The sequence below is a fragment of the Trichophyton verrucosum genome, assembly GCF_000151505.1.
Source record: "Trichophyton verrucosum HKI 0517 chromosome Unknown contig00321_1.f1.exp, whole genome shotgun sequence".
Lineage (NCBI taxonomy): Eukaryota > Fungi > Ascomycota > Eurotiomycetes > Onygenales > Arthrodermataceae > Trichophyton > Trichophyton verrucosum.
Genome location: NW_003315431.1, coordinates 1 through 17,322, shown reverse-complemented (window position 1 = coordinate 17,322; position 17,322 = coordinate 1). Strand labels below are relative to the sequence as shown.

The window sequence follows — 17,322 nt, the reverse complement described above, 5'->3', positions numbered from 1 at the left end:
GTTGGCTGACTTGAAGAAGAGAAAGAGAAGAGAGAGAGAGAGAAAAGAGAGAGAAGAGAGAGAAGGAGGAGGAGGAGAGAAAAAGCGAGCGAGAGAGCGAGGACGCCGGCGCAGTTTTTATAAAGTCGAAGCAGAAAGAGGCTGAGGGAGGGGAGGGTGTCAAAAGTGTTGGTGCGGCCTTACTTTCCGCGTTCGCGAGGCTGTCCAGTGACGGCCGCTTCGGGCTTAGTGCGCGTTAAATGAGATGCCCCACCAGGACAGCCAATCAGAGGGGGAGGAAGAGTCCTGGTCCCTGGCATAAAATGGGGCTACCTTAGCAGGAAGGGACCCTCCTTGCATAAACTTTGATGAGGTTCGCTCTTTCCTTCTTTTTCCTTGTTTGTGACGAGACGATACGTAAATAACAGACAGAAGATTACAGAGTAGATTACAGAGTAGATTACAGACAGTAGATCACAGAGAGTAGATAGAAGATAGAAGATAGGAGAAGATGATAGTAAAGAGAAGACGAAGAAGACGGAGAGAGCAAAGAAGATAGACAGATAGATAGTATGTGTGTGCGAGGGAGAGAGAGTCGCTTGGTCGCTGGTCCGATTGGGCTGTGGGCTTCCTTCGCGCCCAGCAGCCGGTTGGTTCCCAGGCCTTGTGCCAGCTGGAGACGCTAAGATGGGCAGCAGCAGCACCAGCAGCTAGACCAGGCCGGGATGGATAATAATAGAGAAACAAGACGAGGAGGGAGGATGCGACTCCATCGTCGCATGGAAGGGTCGTATCATGCGATTATTACCTGGGATTGGGGGGGATGGGGATGGGGACATGCACTGGCCGGAGGCGACGAGACGGAGGGTTTGGGCATCTCGATCAGCCGCAAGAAGCATGTCTCACTGGAGGATGCGATGAGATACGAGAGCGAGATGCATTTACTTCTATATATCACCAATAATGGAGTTCTTTCTCCCATACTTTACTACTTGGAAGTCCGTCGGCAGTGGTATAGCGATGAACCGGCAGGGATGAAGGGCGCCAACGGTGAGCCAGGCAAGCTCCGATGCACGAAAGGGTTACATGGCAGCTTGGGCTCGCATGGATGGAAAGGTCATGCGAACACTTCTTGTTATTTTATTACTCTTACTTATTATTATTATTACTCCTAGTTACTGGACTGCCTGGCTTATCGACGACGGTGGATGCAAAGCTAACCGCCGGCTTGGGGTTGGATGGACGGCTGTTAGGGGGGAGAGGTTGGTGACTGCTCTCAGGGGGATAATCTCTCGTTTACTCTCCGTCCTGCCTCTCCTATCAAGTCTCTCAGGTCGCCCGTCTGGCGATGCGAACAGGCTCTCCAAGACTCCTTCGATGAGGCTTTAATCTTATCCTGTCCAGTCGAACAGCCAGCCCGGCCAGGGACAGGCACGTTTTGCTTCTTTTCTTTTTTCTCCTTCTTCCTTCTTCTTCTTCCTTTTCTCTCGTTTCTTCCACTGTGCCTCTTTTTTTTGCTTTTCTTTCATGCTGCTGGCCATGTCTATATGTGTGTGTCCGTATACCCCCAGACTGGACAGGAACATGGCTTCAAGGACTCCAGGTAGCGACTCCAGGGGGCCCCCATGGCTCTATAGCTCCAATGGCTCATGGTTCAACACCCATGGCCCATGATGTGCCCGCCGTCCTCCGAGCGGAAGATGTAGGAAGCATATACTTACTTACTCCGTACTTCCTTGCAGTAAGTATATCACTCTACCAAGGAGGAAAAAAGAAGAAGGAAAAAGAAAAAAAGAAAAGAAAAGCGAGTCCCATGCTTCTGAGGCTCTTTCGAGATGCTGTCGAGATGATGATGTCTTGGTCGTCGTCGTCGTCGTCGGCGTCGGTGCTTAGGGGGAAAAGGGGGGGGCGGTCCTGGACAGGGGAGAGAAGATGCTTCGCCCCAATCAGACGCCGACAAGACATCGCATCGGCCATGTGCATTGATGATTATGATTATGATGCTGATAATAATGATGGTGATGGCGATGGCGATGATGAGCTAGGGGGCGCAGGACGTTATCCTTACTATCATTCGCTTCATGCATGCACGTTGACTCCGGCCATAGAAGACGCTGCTATTGCTTGCTGCTGGAGAAAGACGGAGGAGAACTAGGAGGAGAAGGAGAAGGACGGATGCGACGGCCGGCAAAAGGAGGCTGCAAAGATGCCTTGCATGCACACCGGCCGTTGCTCTCTCTGCTCTCTCTGCTCTTCCTTTTGCTTTCTTTTCCTCGTCTTGCTGTTGTCTCCGTGTGTCTTTTTTTTTTTCTCCGAAGTTCCCACTTGGGCTGGTTTAGTTATTTTTGGACACGGACGGATAACTGTCGGATAACTACTAAATAATCATAGGTAGGTAGTGTTGACGGATGGAACTGACAGATTAGTTGGTTAGGGGGAGTTAGTAGCAGTGACCTGGCCAGGCAGGGCAGACGGCGTCGACGGGCGACGGCAGCGCTGGTTCTCGACGGCGAACGATGGCCATGCTTCGGCCAACTAGAGAGTCCAAAGATAGAGTGATGGCTGATACATGTCGACAGATGAAACGCATGGCTTCGACAGTATACATACATAGTTCACGTCTGAGGAGCTGCCGTGTCATATTGTTATTATTTGTTATTTGTTATTCATATTTTTTTATCAGTTATCATTTGTGAGCGAGACGGCCAGAGACACCCCCAGGCGACTTGACCTGCCGTATTTATATTCCACCCTCTGCTCTGCTCTGCTCGGCTCGTATACTTGACTGCAAACGCTGCTAGTGACTAACCGGCCAGTAGGTGAGCTCGACTGGCGACGTTTCAGAAGGGCGTGTCTCGACTCGGTTCGAACTTAGGGTTGCCAGACGAAGCCACAACACGAGCAAGCAGCTCAGGGGGTGACCAGGACAGACAGCCAGACAACAGATACCCCAGGATGGCCTCGTATATACAGGCTCCGCTCCAGAGCTTTTATATCTCGAGTCACCGTCACCCGTCGTCTGGTATGACAAGCTGGACGCAGAGCAACCGACAAGATGAAGCTGCTCTACCAGACTCACTCGCCCTACGCCCGCAAAGTGCTGGTCTTCGCCCACGAAGCCGGCCTCGCAGCAGACATCCAGGTGGTCCATCAGGAAACAAGCCCCATGCGGGCCAACGCTGAAGTCTACGCCCAGAATCCCCTTGGAAAAGTGCCAGTTCTGCTTCGTGGAGAGGCAGACCAAGCAGACCAAGCAGACCAAGCAGATCCAAGCCCAGAGGCAACTTCTGCCCTGTTCGACTCCAATGTCATCTGCGAGTACCTTGATACCCGCCACCAGGGACGCCCTCTGATCCCTCGCGAGGGTGAGGCCAGGTGGCAGGCCCTGCGCATCCAGGCCGTGGCCAGCGGTCTAGCGGATGTCGGCATTGCCGTCCGCTGGGAGACGACCAGACGGCCCGAGGAGCTGCGGTACCCAGAGCTGAGCGCCAACCTGGCCCGCAAGCTGGTCGAGAGCTTCGACTGGCTGGAGCGGGAGCTGGACGACGACGACGACAACAACAACAACAACGGTGCAGTAGTGCATGTTGGCCATATTGCTCTGGCGACGGCGCTGAGCTGGCTGCTGTTTCGCGGCGTCGGGGAGGACTTTCGACAGGGCAGGCCGCGCCTGGCTGCCTGGTTCGAGCGGTTTGAGAGCAGGCCGTCGATGAAGGCGACGCCGTTGTCTGGAGAGACGCACGACTGAACGGGGGCCTCCATCCATGCAGGGTACCGTACCTGTTCTATTCTGATAACCTGTGCCTGTATATCCATCCTCACTCTGCTGGCAACTGGGAACAACAGGCAGCCGGTTTGAAATACTGGTATCCCGTAGCCAACTGCCCTGCATTTATTCGTACGGGCCATCTCCCGCAAGTCGAGTTTGAAATAACAGCCAGTCAGCCATTAGATAGTTATGTGTAACTCGCAATGAATATAGTGCAAGGTCAACAACAGATAGTATATCCATAGTCATGATGCTCTCTGCTCTGTACGCTCTGTACGCTCTGTACGGAGTAGAGATAGATGGACGGCCGCCTGCAGGCCTAAGTTAGGCCGATGGGCCTTGCATCGCTTAACTACCTAGTCGCTTAGCAGCATCAGGCCACATCACCACCATGCCTTTGAAGCTGTAGAAAAGAGATATCTAGCCTTCGCTTTTTTAACATCGTTGGAGACATCAAGCCCAGCAGCAGGAGACTCGACCTGCTGCTTGGAAATTCTTTCACTGAAGGAGGGCGAAGAGAATAATGCTCGTATAGCCCGGGGATCCTCCAAATCTCCACCGAGTCCGGCGCAATAATAGTTAACGAGCACACAGGATTTCCGACCTTCTTCTGCAGGGGAAAAATCTTCTTCTGAGAACCAAAAAAAAAAAAAAATAATGATAATTCATCTCGCAATCCGCCAGGTTTATGCCTTGATTGTTCATTTCTTTTACTACTCGTTTTTTCCTTGTTGCGCCCTGCTTGCCTGCACTCTGCGCTGCTACGCCCTGAACATCCAGCCGCAAGGACGACGCAAACGCAACAACGAGCAACAACTCCACGCTGGTCACGAAGGTTGCCACTGGACGTCCTGCAACCGGCTGTCCTGTCTTGTCCGTCTGTCCGCCCGTCTGGTCGCCTGATCAGCCCGTTGCGGCTGTCGTTACTGGCTGGACCGACGTTACGATGGATAGATATCCAGACCGCTGCCTTTTGACTACAACAATGCCATGTCTATGACGTCGACGCTCTTTCACCGCATGGCCGCCCGTCGTTCTCTGGGGTGCATCCGGAACACTCGACATGCATCAAGTCACATCGACCTAAGTTTAAGCATAACACATGATGCTGGCGCCGACGGTGACGGCGACGTGGATCCAACGGGGGTCGCCTGCGATGCACATTAAGCCGCCATCCCGTCGACGATCACGGCTGTTTTGACCTCAACAACAACAGCAGCAACAGTCTACCGCGGAGGAGAAGGGAGGAGAAGGAGGAGGAGAGGGGGAAGGGAGGGGAAGGGGGCTACCGGAAAACAACTACCAAAGGACGGGACATGTCCATTCACTCTGATGGCCCACCGCAATTGGGGGAAAGGCCGAAGACGGGAGTCTTAGGATGAATGGCCCAGCAATAAAATGGTACGGCTGGAGGGCGCGTGACGCCCTGCAGCGTCCGGAGGTCAAAGACGAGGACGGCGACGACGGTCTTCTTTGCCGCATATGGTGAAGACCAAGAGGACATGCGAGAGATGATTTTGAAGTGACAAGGAAAAGAAAGGGAGCAAAGGGGGAAAAAAGACCCAAAAAAGAGAAAAGGACAAGGATTACAGATGGTGTTTTGGAGGCTGGGCCTGGTCTGGTAGCCATGGCGACCCCCGTTTCCATCGGCCCCTGAAAGATGATACAAGTTTGGGGCGGTTCAACAAACATTCTCGTTTCGACAGTGAGCTGGATGGCTACCACCCACGGATGAGGTGTCTGTGATGCTCGAGATGCCGCTGTGATGGCTGCCATGCCATGTCTAGCAGCCTGAGGCCCCCTTCCTGCCAGGCTTACCCCCCTGGATTGCGGTGTACTCCTGTCCAAAATCCGGGGAAAACCCTTGGAAGAACCACCCACTAAACTACACCCAATCCGAACGACTCCATGGAGCAAAATGGCCTCGTGCCACCCTCGGCTGTCCGATACAATGGGCACAAAAGGTTGACGACCCGGTTTTTATCAGCCCCAGAACCAATAAGGCGGCCCATATGCACGATGATCTGCAGCCTCAGCAATGTGATATCCATCGAGAATGATGATACCCAGACTGACCCTCCCCCGGCCCACGCTGGATCTGACATTGCACACACGACTGGCTAGCAATCTTCACTTCGATGGAGATGGATTTTGTTTTGCCTTCTTTTGGCCATTGCCGATCGTTCTTGCTCGTGAAACGTGGGTCATGGATGAGGAACTCGGGCCTGGCGTGGGAAGGGCATAAGAAGGGCTGCGTCTCCTGTCGATGAATTTGATACTTTTACAGCATCCTCAGAGAACCCCGGGAACCTTCACCTTAAATTGATTATATATATATATACACACACATAACTTATTCGATACTCTTGTTGTGTGTGTTATATATATACCGGCCAGCATGAAGTTTGGCTCTCTCCTCGGCCTGTCACTGGTTGGCCTCAGTGTTGCCTCCCCCGTTACCAACGTTTGGTGAGAACCCGCTCCCGTTTTTTTTTTTTTTTTTTGCCTCCCCCTGCCTCTCCTGAATCTTGAATTTCGTTTCTTGCCATCTCTACCTTTTTACCTATGGCTTCTGTTTTCGACTTATGCTGACGTTGAATAGGAAATCACCAAGAGCTGCTGATGATTTTATCCGCGGTGTTAACCTGGGAGGATGGCTGGTGTTGGAACCATGGATCACGCCCGGTATCTTTGAAGAAGGAGGCGACAGCGCAGTGGATGAATGGACGCTCAGCGAGGCTCTCGGTCAGCGTGCCCATGAGCGTCTCAAGCTGCATTGGAACACCTTCATGGAGCAGAAGGACTTTGATCGCATTAAAGGTGCAGGACTCACCCATGTCCGCATCCCAATCGGATATTGGGCCGTCGCTCCCATCGAGGGAGAGCCCTTCGTTCAGGGCCAGGTAGACATGTTGGATGCTGCCATCGACTGGGCCAGACACTCTGGTCTCAAGGTCAATGTTGACCTCCACGGCGGTACGTTCACGCTTACATAGTATCTCATGTTTTATATCACATACATTTTTATTTTTTAATATGCTGACTTTCTTAGCCCCCGGATCTCAAAACGGCTTCGATAACAGCGGCAGACTGGGCCCGGCCAACTGGCAAAAGGGCGACACTGTGGCACAAACCTACAAAGCCCTCGACGTTCTCATCCAGCGATATGCCAAGAAGGAGGGTGTTGTCGACGAAATCAACCTCATCAACGAGCCTTTCCCCCAGGCTGGCATCCAAGTCGAACCTCTCAAGGACTTCTACCGCCAGGGCGCCGCCAAGGTCAAGAGCGCCAACCCCAATGTCGCTGTTGTCATTTCCGATGCCTTCATGGGCCCATCCAAGTGGAACGGCTTCGACGTCGGGGCCAAGACCATCATCGACACCCACCACTACCAAGTCTTCTCTCCTCAGCTCGTCGCCATGGACATCAATCAGCACGTCAAGGCTGCATGCGACTTCGGCAACGATGAACTCGCCAAATCCTCCATCCCCGCTATTGTTGGTGAATGGTGCGGTGCCCTGACCGACTGCACCCAGTACCTCAACGGCCGCCATGAGGGAGCCCGATACGACGGCACCCACAAGGACTCAGACCCCAAGACTGCCGTCCCCAACGGCTGTGTCCGCAAGACCGGAGGTTCTGCTTCTCAGCTCACCGATGAAGAGAAGACTAATACCCGCCGCTACATCGAGGCTCAACTTGACTCCTTCTCCAAGGGCCACGGATGGTTCTGGTGGACATGGAAGACCGAGCGCGGTTCTCCTGGCTGGGACCTTAACGACTTGCTTTCGAACGGCCTTTTCCCGCAACCTCTTGATTCAAGGATGTTCCCTGGCCAGTGCAACTAGATGGGTAGGATAATGGCTGGCGCAGGACGGACGTCTTTTTACTTCCCTTCTTTTTTACACTTCATTAATTCATCATTAGTCATAGGTATAGGTTAGCATTGGATACTGGGATAATGTTTATATCCACTATCCCCTTTTTCTGTGTACAGTAAATTAAACTAATTAGTACAAGCAGATAGACAAGACAATTATATTGAACGATCAGTCAGTCAAACCAAGCGCAAGATGCCGATTCTGCTTAATAGATTCAAATGATACACTACAGCGTAAGACTGCCATGTATAACCAAGCAACGTAAGCAGTGTTCTTCCCTCTAGCTAATCGACGTTTATTCATTCTTTCTTTATCTGGGTATTCGTAAGCCGTAACTATAAATTCGATAGCAAAAACGGGGGAGAGAAGCAAAAAGAAAAGAAAAAGAAAAAGAAACAAGGCAGGTCAAGTCATCGTTGGAAAATATTGAGTGGCGGTGGACGACGATGGGCCGCGGGCGGTGGATACAACAGTTGCCTGTTTTTTTTTTTTTTTTTCAACTCCAACTCCAACCTCATCTACATGATCCCCAACTGCCCAAACCCATTAACAACCTCCCTATCAACATTAACCAGCCACTCGTCCCTGAACCGATCAGCTCCTCCGCAAACCTGCACCAAAGCCTGGAGATGCTGCCCCACATATTCCCTCAAATTGATCTTGTGGATTGCGTCTGAGGCGCTCCATGCGCGTCGACGCGTAGTCTCAGGGGTCTCGGATTCATGGTATTTCTCTCCCTGAGCCTCATTGGGGTCGAAAACAAGATAATCGCCGTGTCGGGCGTCGGTGGGGTTTACCTCAGGCCCTTCAGATAGGTCGGTGATCAAGTCTGTCCAGATTGTTAGGTAGGATTGTAGATTGTTCAGTAGGTATGTTGGCGCCGGAGATGAAGGCCCGTTCACCGTCAATAAATGCGTAAGAGCCATGGTATGCAGTTTCTTCTTGTTGACATCTCCAATATTGTCAAAGTGAGCGAACCATTCGCTTAATATCCAGGTGAATGTCTGCTCTTCGGAGGAGTTTCTGGCTGCCGATGTTACTGCTGATATACAATTGCGTGGGGAAGCGAGAGCAAGCCGTGCGAGGACTGAGAGGTGGTCGGTTTCAGCCACGCCGTAGATGGTGGCTTGCTTCCTGTTAGGCCCCGTTGTCTGGCGGGACTGGTATGCGCCATATAAGGCGGAGAGAAGCGTCTCCATGAAGCCAGTGCTTAGCATGGACTTGGCGATGGCGCCGTACACATTCTCATTGTTCTCTTCGGAGGCAGATTCGCCTGTACGTATGAGCAGCTCCGCAAGATGAGGGACTAGGCCGATTCGGGGAGTGACATCTGGATTGAGGAGAGTGTTGAAGATATCAAACAATCGGAAACGGACGTTTTCATCGAGGAATTCTCGGGGTGCGAGGAGGATGTATGATTCGGTGACTTCAAGAGCCTGTCGTACAACATCGCTCCCAATTTCAAAAATGGGAAATATAGATGGGAATAAGGCTAGAATTTCAGGAGATGGCGGATTTGGAGTTTCGGATAGCACGGCAGACCATAGATCTAGAGACTCCTCGAGGAGGTAGACGAGAGATTCCTAGATTCCAGTATTAGTGTTATCGTGATAGCTTGGGGAATAGGGCGGTTTGGAAACTTACTGAGCCAGGTTCAACCGATTTTTGGATAAGGGGTAGTATCATGGAGTGGTATCTAGTGGAGTTCTCTCTCATAGAGTGTATTAGGGATGACAGGAGTGTTAATATTGCCTGCTTCATCAAGTGTTCGTCACCAGATTGCTCCCAAAGCCCTGGTAGAAGGGATACAATTTGATCCGCAAAAGGGGTAATCTAGAATGAAAACTGGTAAGTATAATATCTACCATCAATATATCGATTTCCTGGACTTACGTTGCTTTCCATTTTTACCACTGCAACCCTTACAGTCTCAAGTAGTGCCATTTTTGTCTCACTAAGAGAGACCTCTTGAATAAGCTGCATTAGGTTTTGTAGTATAGACGTTGAGAACGGTTGGAATACTTCCGCAGAGAATTCGAATGGGTCCAGAACCTGTCGAAGCTTCCGACCAGCCGTTACACGAACGACTTGATCGTTCATGGGGTCACTCTTATCCAGAAGGTGTTGGAAGATACCGTATACGGATGCTTTGTCAATGTCACTTGGTTTCACTGGAACCCATTGTCCGAGTATGACAGAAATTCTTCGGCGAAGGATATTATAGCCTGGACCTTGGATTTGAATTTCTGGTACGAGTGTGGACACCAAGAAAGTGTTGAAGTCTAAGTGATTCTCCAGACATGCAGCTGCAAGGCCAACAGCGGAATAAAGAGAGTCCTTTAATAAGATATCTTTGTTCTGGGGATCTAGTGCATCGTCAGTTAGTTCACTTTTATAGCATACTATACCGTTATACGACTTACTAGCATAGGTATAGAACACATTAAGCAGCTTTGGTATGAGCAGCTCTTTGAAATTGATAACCAGATCAAGGAATAGCTTCTCGGCACATGACCGAATTGAAAACTCCCAGGCATCTGTGATCTCTTCTTCTTGCTTCTCCCACTCCTCAGGTTCTTCTTCCCATTCCCTGAGATCACTGGCTTTAAAGACAAAGAAGCGGGTGACAAGTAACTCCATGACTTGGACTACGAAGTCCTCGTTGAAGATCTCGGACTTCATCAAGCTAACGCATTGATTTTTCTCCTCCTTGGCCTGCTGGTTTTGGTATCTGAAAGTGTTCGTGGGATAGAATGCAATTTTTGCGCAAGCTCGAAGAAGCAGGAGGGCCTTGAGACCGAGTTTTTCCAAAAGGGGCTTCTCGTCGTCATCTGCATCACCATTTATCCCAACCTGAAGCTGAGAGAAGTCAGTTGAGCCGTACATTTTGCCTAGTTCAACCACCAACCCCCAGTAAGATTTAACCATATCAACAGCTTGTGGGAGCAGTCCAAAGGGCGCAGGATGGGTTCTGGCCATTTCTAAATGAAGCTTGGATAGCTGGATTATGTGCTTCCCAATCAACTTTTCGACTTCTGGGGCCAATGTAGATGACTGCCTCTGAATTAAGGAGTAGAAGTTTCCGAGATGGGTTAAGGATAGGGTCCAAAATCCCGAGATATCGGACTCTCTATTTGGGTTCTCAAAGCCAGCGACTATTAGTCGTCTGATGACCTTGAGGGACATGAGACTTTGCTCAACTGCCTCTAATGCACCACCTTCATCGTCCCCGCCGGACTCCAAGAATGTACCCCATTTTTGCACTTTATCGACGTATATGCTTGCAACAATATGGAGCAGCTCGGGGGCCGCAGATCGTAGTCCCCGTCGGGTTTTCTCTAATCGTCCGGTAGAGAGTTCCTTAATTACCTGGAGGAGGATCAAGAGAGTGCGGGAGAGCTGAACTGGATTGGCTCCGGGCCGAATGGACGCTCGAAGATGTTCTATTATTTCAGATATGGCTTCTGGCCTATATGTAGATTGTCAGACATGCTCTCCATGGAATACTAAAAAGGATAACCCACCATTCAAGAGGGAACTCTGCCCGCAATATCTTAGCCACAATCAGGGCATTCTGCAAGGCAAGTTGAGATGCAGGTTCAACAACTCCAGCTTCTATAGCTCTTCTCTTGATCTGATTTTTCTCATCTTGCTTGAGAGCACTACATCGGTTTCCCATATTAGCGCTTATTCCACCAAAAATTGAACAGCCTGTCACAACAGAGGCATACTTGTTTGCTGTCTTCCGCCAGTACCTGTCTATACCGTTCTTTAGCTGAATAATTGAGAGGTATCGAACTTCAAAGGGAGTGGAATAGTCGGTAAAGACATCCTATCAAAAAGTTAAGGAGAAGCTGTTAGCCATCCGTCATATGTCGGTCAGTATGAGCGGGGAGAACGAGATACCTGTAATAACGAGTGAAATCCGGGCTGTCTTCCCCATTCCTGAAGCTGTGCAGTTCCGCTCTGGCGCTGCTGAGGCAACGAAGAGCCCGCCGTCGTCAAGGCATGTATAACGTTTGGAAGGGTTAGTGGGTTAGCTTCCCCTGGTACCTCGATAGCTACTTGCATGATGCCACCAGATCGAAGCAGAAACGGCAATGAAGAGAGAAAGACTGATCAGGTCCTTGAAGAGAGCAAAACGCTCATAGCAAGATGTCTCTCCAGGATGGCTGAGCGGATGATGGTTCCTTTAATGTAGTGGGTAGTTAGGGAGCTGGCAGAGAGAGAGAGGGTCCGGTCTCTCTCTACTTTTTTTTGATAGTTAAATCAATATTGATCAACCCCACCACGTCGATAAAACTAAACTTTTAGTTAGGCATAAATAGCTTAGTTAACTAAATATTCAAAGCTAGAGCTAGAGAGGGCCTGACTATGCGGCTTTGTGGGGGTGAACTCAGCGCACCCAGGGCAGCAGAAGAGAGAGAAATAAGCGCCTATAGCAGAGCATTTTAATAGATAGTTATGGTCTTTGTCTAGTTAACTAGTTTATTAGTTAGCTAGAGAAGACTCCCTAGTTACTAGGTTAAATGGAAGCTTTGTGCATTCCTATATTACTTAGTAGACAAGCTCTCTCCATACTACAGCCACGAATATATATTCAGGGACAATGGACTGAATATCAAATATATCAATTATTGAAATCGACGAGAAAAAATTTGGTAGCAAAAATGCTGGACTCTTTGCTGTTCTTGCTAGGCCCCCGGCAGCGACCTATCACGTGACAGTTGAACCTCGGCTCAAAGAAAGCTGCCTGGACAAGAGGAGGAAAGACGAGAGAAAGGACGGACAACGACGTCGACCCTTTGACGGAGGAGATTCAGAGCTGGTTCAAGGGCATAGCCTGGCCGAAGATGCCCCCACGATGACTTCCGCAAACTTCGCTGCAGCACAAGAGCGTGTGTTGGAACGGCGCCGCCAACGCGAGCTCGAAGCTCGAAATCGGCTCGCAAACAGAACATCGCGACTCCCGGCCGCAGCCAGCAACCTCCCATACCCCCTATCCAGCCTGCCTACTCGCGGACTGGCGCTATGGGATATCCTTAGAGGCAGAGAAGGGACTAGACCGGCATTCCGGGTGGGACAGGTCGATGCAGAGTTGCTGGATGAAGAGCTTATAACCTTGCTCAAGGGGCAAGTCGGAGAAGGATTGAAAGACTTCGGTGTAAGGCATATCCTCAACTAGAAGAAGAGACAAGATAAGAATTTGGCTGATGTCGGTTGTTATAGCGCCATATACGGGACGACTGGAACCATGAGATTGACCTGGTGCTTCGTGCGATCCTTTTCAAGCTGTCGGTATGGGACCACAATGCCTCGTACGGCGCAGCTCTCCAAAACCTGAAATACACCGATAGCAGAAGTAAAGGGCCTGTACATTCAGATCCAACCAAGCTTCAAAAGTCCTTATATGGACTGCTGACGGTTGGTGGACGTTATGCGTGGGATAAATGGGAAAGCTGGATAATCCACCAAGGGGGAGGCTATGATGAAGTGCGTTTCGTTCTACATCCCAACATCCAACAAAAAATGGTAAAGGCATAGCTAACCAGCGCTTTTGTTGATAGCCACAATCTTCCAACACGCGAGCGCTGTCAAAACTCACCTCTCTCCTCTCCACCGCTCACTCGATCGCCGCCTTTGCATCCTTCCTCATTTTCCTGGTTAACGGCCGATACAGAACACTAGTCGACCGGCTGCTATACATGCGCTTAACCCCGCCGTCGATGCAGGTTAGTCGAGAAGTATCATTCGAGTATCTTAACCGACAGCTCGTCTGGCATGCATTTACAGAGTTCCTCTTGTTTTTGTTGCCCCTTGTTGGAATCGGGCGCTGGCGCCGATGGGTGTCTCGAGCCTGGAGAAAGACCATGTCCTCGCTCCGAGCCACTGGCGATGAGAACAAGGAGAAGAACCAGGGTGAACTTGGTTTCTTGCCTGAGAGGACATGTCCTATATGTTACCAGGCGCAGAACCCTACCACCATCTCGGAGAGCGACGTTATGGGCCCCGGAGCTGCGTCAGGCGGTATCATTGGCTCAGCCCAGACAGATACCACGAACCCCTATGAAACCGTGCCATGTCAGTGTTTATACTGCTTCACATGCATTGCCCAGAAGCTCGAGGGGGAGGAAGGAGAGGCATGGACCTGTCTCCGGTGCGGTGAGCTTGTGAAGCAGTGCAAGCCGTGGAATGGGGATGTGTTGGAAGAGCCTCAACCGCAACCACAGTCCACTGCTGCTGCGGCTACTGCTGTCCGGAAGAACGTCGAGTTTGCTGTGACCGACAGCCATATTGAATCCTCAGACACCGTGGATGACAGTGATTCGGCGGCTCGTGTTGATATTGATGACGGAATGAATGAGACCAGCCCATGGGCGGCTGTCGGCGTTGAAGAAACCGATGATACTAGCGTTCACACCGACCTGGACTTCAGGAAGTAGTATATCTGCCTCTTTCAGTCCGTTCTTTTTCCTTCTTTTCTTCTTCTTTTCTTCTTCTTTTACTATATATACACTCTGTATTATTTATTTTTTGCAATATTGATACCACAAGCTTTTGTCAAGACTCTTCTCGTTCCATACTGGCCCGGATTGCCGAAAAGAGGTACCTAGTCATATGTACTCCGTATTGCAGGCAGCTATGGGGGTTTCTAATATATCTAACAACAAACACGCCCTTGCAAGAAATGCAGCTCCGCATCCTCATATTAGATCTAATATATTATTAATTATCTGTCCAATGGGCGTCTCAGCGCGGCCTGCAACGGCCAGCATCTCTCTCCGTGACTCCGAAGCTGGCTTGATTGTTACCAAAACTCGCATGCTATGAAAGTACCGACACCGAGAGACGACGCCCTAGGCGCACACCAACTCCATCGAAGCACAGCCTCGGCCACGAATCAGGAGCTGGTTTTACCCGGGGCTTAAGTCTTTCTGGCAAGGACTCGCAGCTGTGCGACGATTTGATCTACAAGAACCAAGGGTTGAGCCGGCCAGGCTGCAAGATTTTCCGCTGGCAGGACAAGATCTAGACAAGCCGCCCTCCGCAGTGAAGGAGAGCCGAACGTCATCCTGGGACGTCATATCGAAGGCTATCCAGCTTTTAACCTTGGTTAGGAGGCAAGTCCCTTGTCCAATTAAGCAAAGCTTCAGACGCAGCTCGGTCGACCGGCCGGGTGTTTATAAGTGAAAGGCTGGTACCAGGTGTTCAGCCTACTGCTCCTTCGCAAAAGATCCCCCCTACGGCTCTGCAAGACATCCAAAGTACCTATACTACTATAGGACTCGACATAAACGATCTGCCTTCAAGGATTAAATTCTCGTCTCGGCTTTTGCAACCATGCCTGACGTTTCAAACTGTGTGCGGACGGCGCAGGTGATCGGGCTCACCACATCTGGGCTGATGGCTGGTAAGAACTGATCCAACAGAACCAGAGGCAAAGCACAGCAAATAGTTGTAGCCAATGCTATAACAATCAGCTGAGTGCTGGAAGGGTTGGGGCAAAAAAGGAAAGAGAAGAAGAAGAAGAAGAAAAATAGATAGCTGACAAGAACCCAGGCTCGATTCTCACCTACTCGACCGCGCTGATACCTACCATCACTCTTCCAGCTGGCAGCGGCCCGGCCAGCTACGACTCCAACCACAAACCTGGCAGTCCCATCTCACACATCGCCACTCAATGGCGCCATGCCTATAACATTGGCAAGAGCTCGATGCCCTTCTGTGCGATTGGGGCGGGCACTGCCTACGCCTATCTCTCCTATGTCTTCCGTCACGAAACGACTCTCCGCCCTGCCGACACGCGGACCTCGAACTGGTACCTGCTCGCCTCCGGACTGGTGATGTCCATAATCCCATACACGCTGCTGGTGATGAACCCGACAAACAAGAGCCTGCTTTCTCGCGCCGAGGTGGCGGATGCAGAGTCGATGACCGGTGTGTCCAAGGCAAAGGAGGCTGCCTCCAAGGCCAGCGGCGACTCCAAGGCGACCAGGGAAGATGTCGAGGTCTTGAATTGGCTCAAGGGCTGGGCTGAGTTGAACGTTGTCAGGTCCCTGTTCCCCCTGGCGGGAACGCTTGCTGCACTGTATGCAACGCTCTACTAGGCCTCCTTTCCTTCCCGTCCCCCGTCCTTCTCCCATGCCGTGTCATGCCATGTACGGGGGATCAAGGACATCATAAATCATAATAATATCAGGCATGGCATCTCTATCGCTCAGCGTTGGTTTTTCGGGGCCTGCCTTTTGTGTCTCTTGCCTGCCTGTCCGCCAGTCTGTCTTGTATGTATGTAACTATATAACCAATATAGCCAGGGCCCTCGGTCTGCAGGAAGCCTTATTTTTCTTTTTGTCCTCTCTCCGATCCCTCTGCCTCTGCCTCTGCGAAACAGGGACTGCAGAGTCGCACCGAGTCTTAATATTGCTCTCTTTTCTTCTTCCTCTTCCTCTTCTTCTTCTGCTGCTGCTGCTGCTGTCCTTCCTTTTTTTTTTTGCTTTGCTTCTGCTAGTTTTCCCGGATGACGTCGTGCATGGTCATGTGATGGCAATAGATGGACCTGGAGAGAAATAACTAATAACTAACAATAATTTAACGCCGTCGCTTTTTTCTCTCGTCGAGCAACCTTTTTCAACGTCGAAGGCTCAGCACCGCGAGTTAGCATGAGGGACAGCGAGTTGAAACAAGATGGAGGAACCAAGGATGAGGCTGTAGAGGTCGTACGATCACATCTGGCACTACCATCGCCCGCCACGGCTACTGAAAGCCCCCCTTACACTGCCACAGAGACGCGGGAAAACTCCGAGTCGCTGCGGTCTTTGCCCCCTCGCTCGCGATCTCTTCTCGTCTGCTTCTTCATCGAAAGTATATGTACGGACTAAAATCTAAACTGCATGCACACAGCAGCAGCGCAAGGCCAATAATCCCTGCCCACGGACAGCCAGCATATTAGGTAAAAGCAAGTCGAATAAAGCGAGAGGTAAAGGGGGAAGACCACAGCAGTGTCGAGACACGCCAATTGGCCGCTTGCTGGTGTCTCGCTGACTTGTCCGACCCTCAGGCGTCGTTGCGGGACCAGGGTCGAGCCGGTGTGAGTGTGAGTGAGTTCATGCCCGCGAGTGTGCCGGGGACTGAGTGCGAGCGAGTAAGGAAGTGTGATTGACCTTGAGTTGCGGGAGAGATAGAAAGCGGGAGAACGACAGGAGAGCCACAGCGAGAAAGAGAGTGTGTACAGGGTCCGTTTTTGTGTGCGCACGAAGGCGGCTTGGTTGGTTTGCCTGTTTTGCCTGCTGGGCTTTCTTTTCGAGCGAGCTTGCGCAGGATAAAAAGCAAAGAAAAGAACTGCAGCAAGGGCTCGCAACTTGCTTCTGTGGCCGTTTCTGACCTTTAGTTATCCTGAACACCGCACTCGATTATTTTTTTTTATTATATCTTCCTTGCCCTGGTTGGTTGTCTGGCAGTCGGCCGTTGCTGCTGTTGCGTCTTGATATACATATATATATCTATATATACATATATATTTAGGCCGGCGGGAGAAGCGAGAGGAGAAAAAAGGGAGTAGCCGGTTGGATACCTGATATATCTTATATATATTTCGTATATCCCGCCGCCAGCTAACAACCTCCGCTTATAAAGAGGCCGTTTCGAGTTTAACATCCCTGTCCCCCTTTTCTTTTCCTTATATAAGAAAGAGA

At 50.7% G+C, this 17,322-nt stretch overlaps 8 protein-coding genes across 8 annotated transcripts; 5 read left to right on the top strand and 3 right to left on the bottom strand.

Moving 5' to 3' along the window:
- Window positions 1-1,370: 1,370 nt before the first annotated feature.
- On the bottom strand, window positions 1,371-1,520 carry TRV_04069 (uncharacterized protein; the record flags this gene model as incomplete). The annotated part of the gene is made up of 1 exon (XM_003021775.1): window positions 1,371-1,520. One exon carries the CDS (start codon window positions 1,518-1,520, stop codon window positions 1,371-1,373), a length of 150 nt encoding a protein of 49 aa, XP_003021821.1.
- A 101-nt stretch (window positions 1,521-1,621) lies between these two features.
- On the top strand, window positions 1,622-2,134 carry TRV_04068 (uncharacterized protein; the record flags this gene model as incomplete). Its single annotated transcript, XM_003021774.1, has 1 exon — window positions 1,622-2,134. One exon carries the CDS (start codon window positions 1,622-1,624, stop codon window positions 2,132-2,134), a length of 513 nt encoding a protein of 170 aa, XP_003021820.1.
- A 900-nt stretch (window positions 2,135-3,034) lies between these two features.
- TRV_04067 (uncharacterized protein) lies at window positions 3,035-3,727 on the top strand (the record flags this gene model as incomplete). Its single annotated transcript, XM_003021773.1, has 1 exon — window positions 3,035-3,727. One exon carries the CDS (start codon window positions 3,035-3,037, stop codon window positions 3,725-3,727), a length of 693 nt encoding a protein of 230 aa, XP_003021819.1.
- Window positions 3,728-6,146: 2,419 nt separating this feature from the next.
- Window positions 6,147-7,597, top strand: TRV_04066 (glucanase, putative; the record flags this gene model as incomplete). Its single annotated transcript, XM_003021772.1, has 3 exons — window positions 6,147-6,217; window positions 6,351-6,724; window positions 6,801-7,597. The coding sequence occupies 3 exons, from the start codon at window positions 6,147-6,149 to the stop codon at window positions 7,595-7,597; spliced, it is 1,242 nt and encodes a 413-aa protein (XP_003021818.1).
- A 551-nt stretch (window positions 7,598-8,148) lies between these two features.
- TRV_04065 (uncharacterized protein) lies at window positions 8,149-11,701 on the bottom strand (the record flags this gene model as incomplete). Its single annotated transcript, XM_003021771.1, has 5 exons — window positions 8,149-9,213; window positions 9,275-9,463; window positions 9,524-11,099; window positions 11,155-11,462; window positions 11,537-11,701. 5 exons carry the CDS (start codon window positions 11,699-11,701, stop codon window positions 8,149-8,151), a joined length of 3,303 nt encoding a protein of 1,100 aa, XP_003021817.1.
- Window positions 11,702-12,494: 793 nt separating this feature from the next.
- Window positions 12,495-14,073, top strand: TRV_04064 (uncharacterized protein; the record flags this gene model as incomplete). The annotated part of the gene is made up of 3 exons (XM_003021770.1): window positions 12,495-12,794; window positions 12,860-13,123; window positions 13,198-14,073. The coding sequence occupies 3 exons, from the start codon at window positions 12,495-12,497 to the stop codon at window positions 14,071-14,073; spliced, it is 1,440 nt and encodes a 479-aa protein (XP_003021816.1).
- Window positions 14,074-14,971: 898 nt separating this feature from the next.
- On the top strand, window positions 14,972-15,738 carry TRV_04063 (uncharacterized protein; the record flags this gene model as incomplete). Its single annotated transcript, XM_003021769.1, has 2 exons — window positions 14,972-15,041; window positions 15,176-15,738. The coding sequence occupies 2 exons, from the start codon at window positions 14,972-14,974 to the stop codon at window positions 15,736-15,738; spliced, it is 633 nt and encodes a 210-aa protein (XP_003021815.1).
- A 307-nt stretch (window positions 15,739-16,045) lies between these two features.
- Window positions 16,046-16,135, bottom strand: TRV_04062 (uncharacterized protein; the record flags this gene model as incomplete). Its single annotated transcript, XM_003021768.1, has 1 exon — window positions 16,046-16,135. A coding segment is annotated over one exon (90 nt), but the record flags the coding sequence as incomplete, so codon positions are not given.
- Window positions 16,136-17,322: the final 1,187 nt, after the last annotated feature.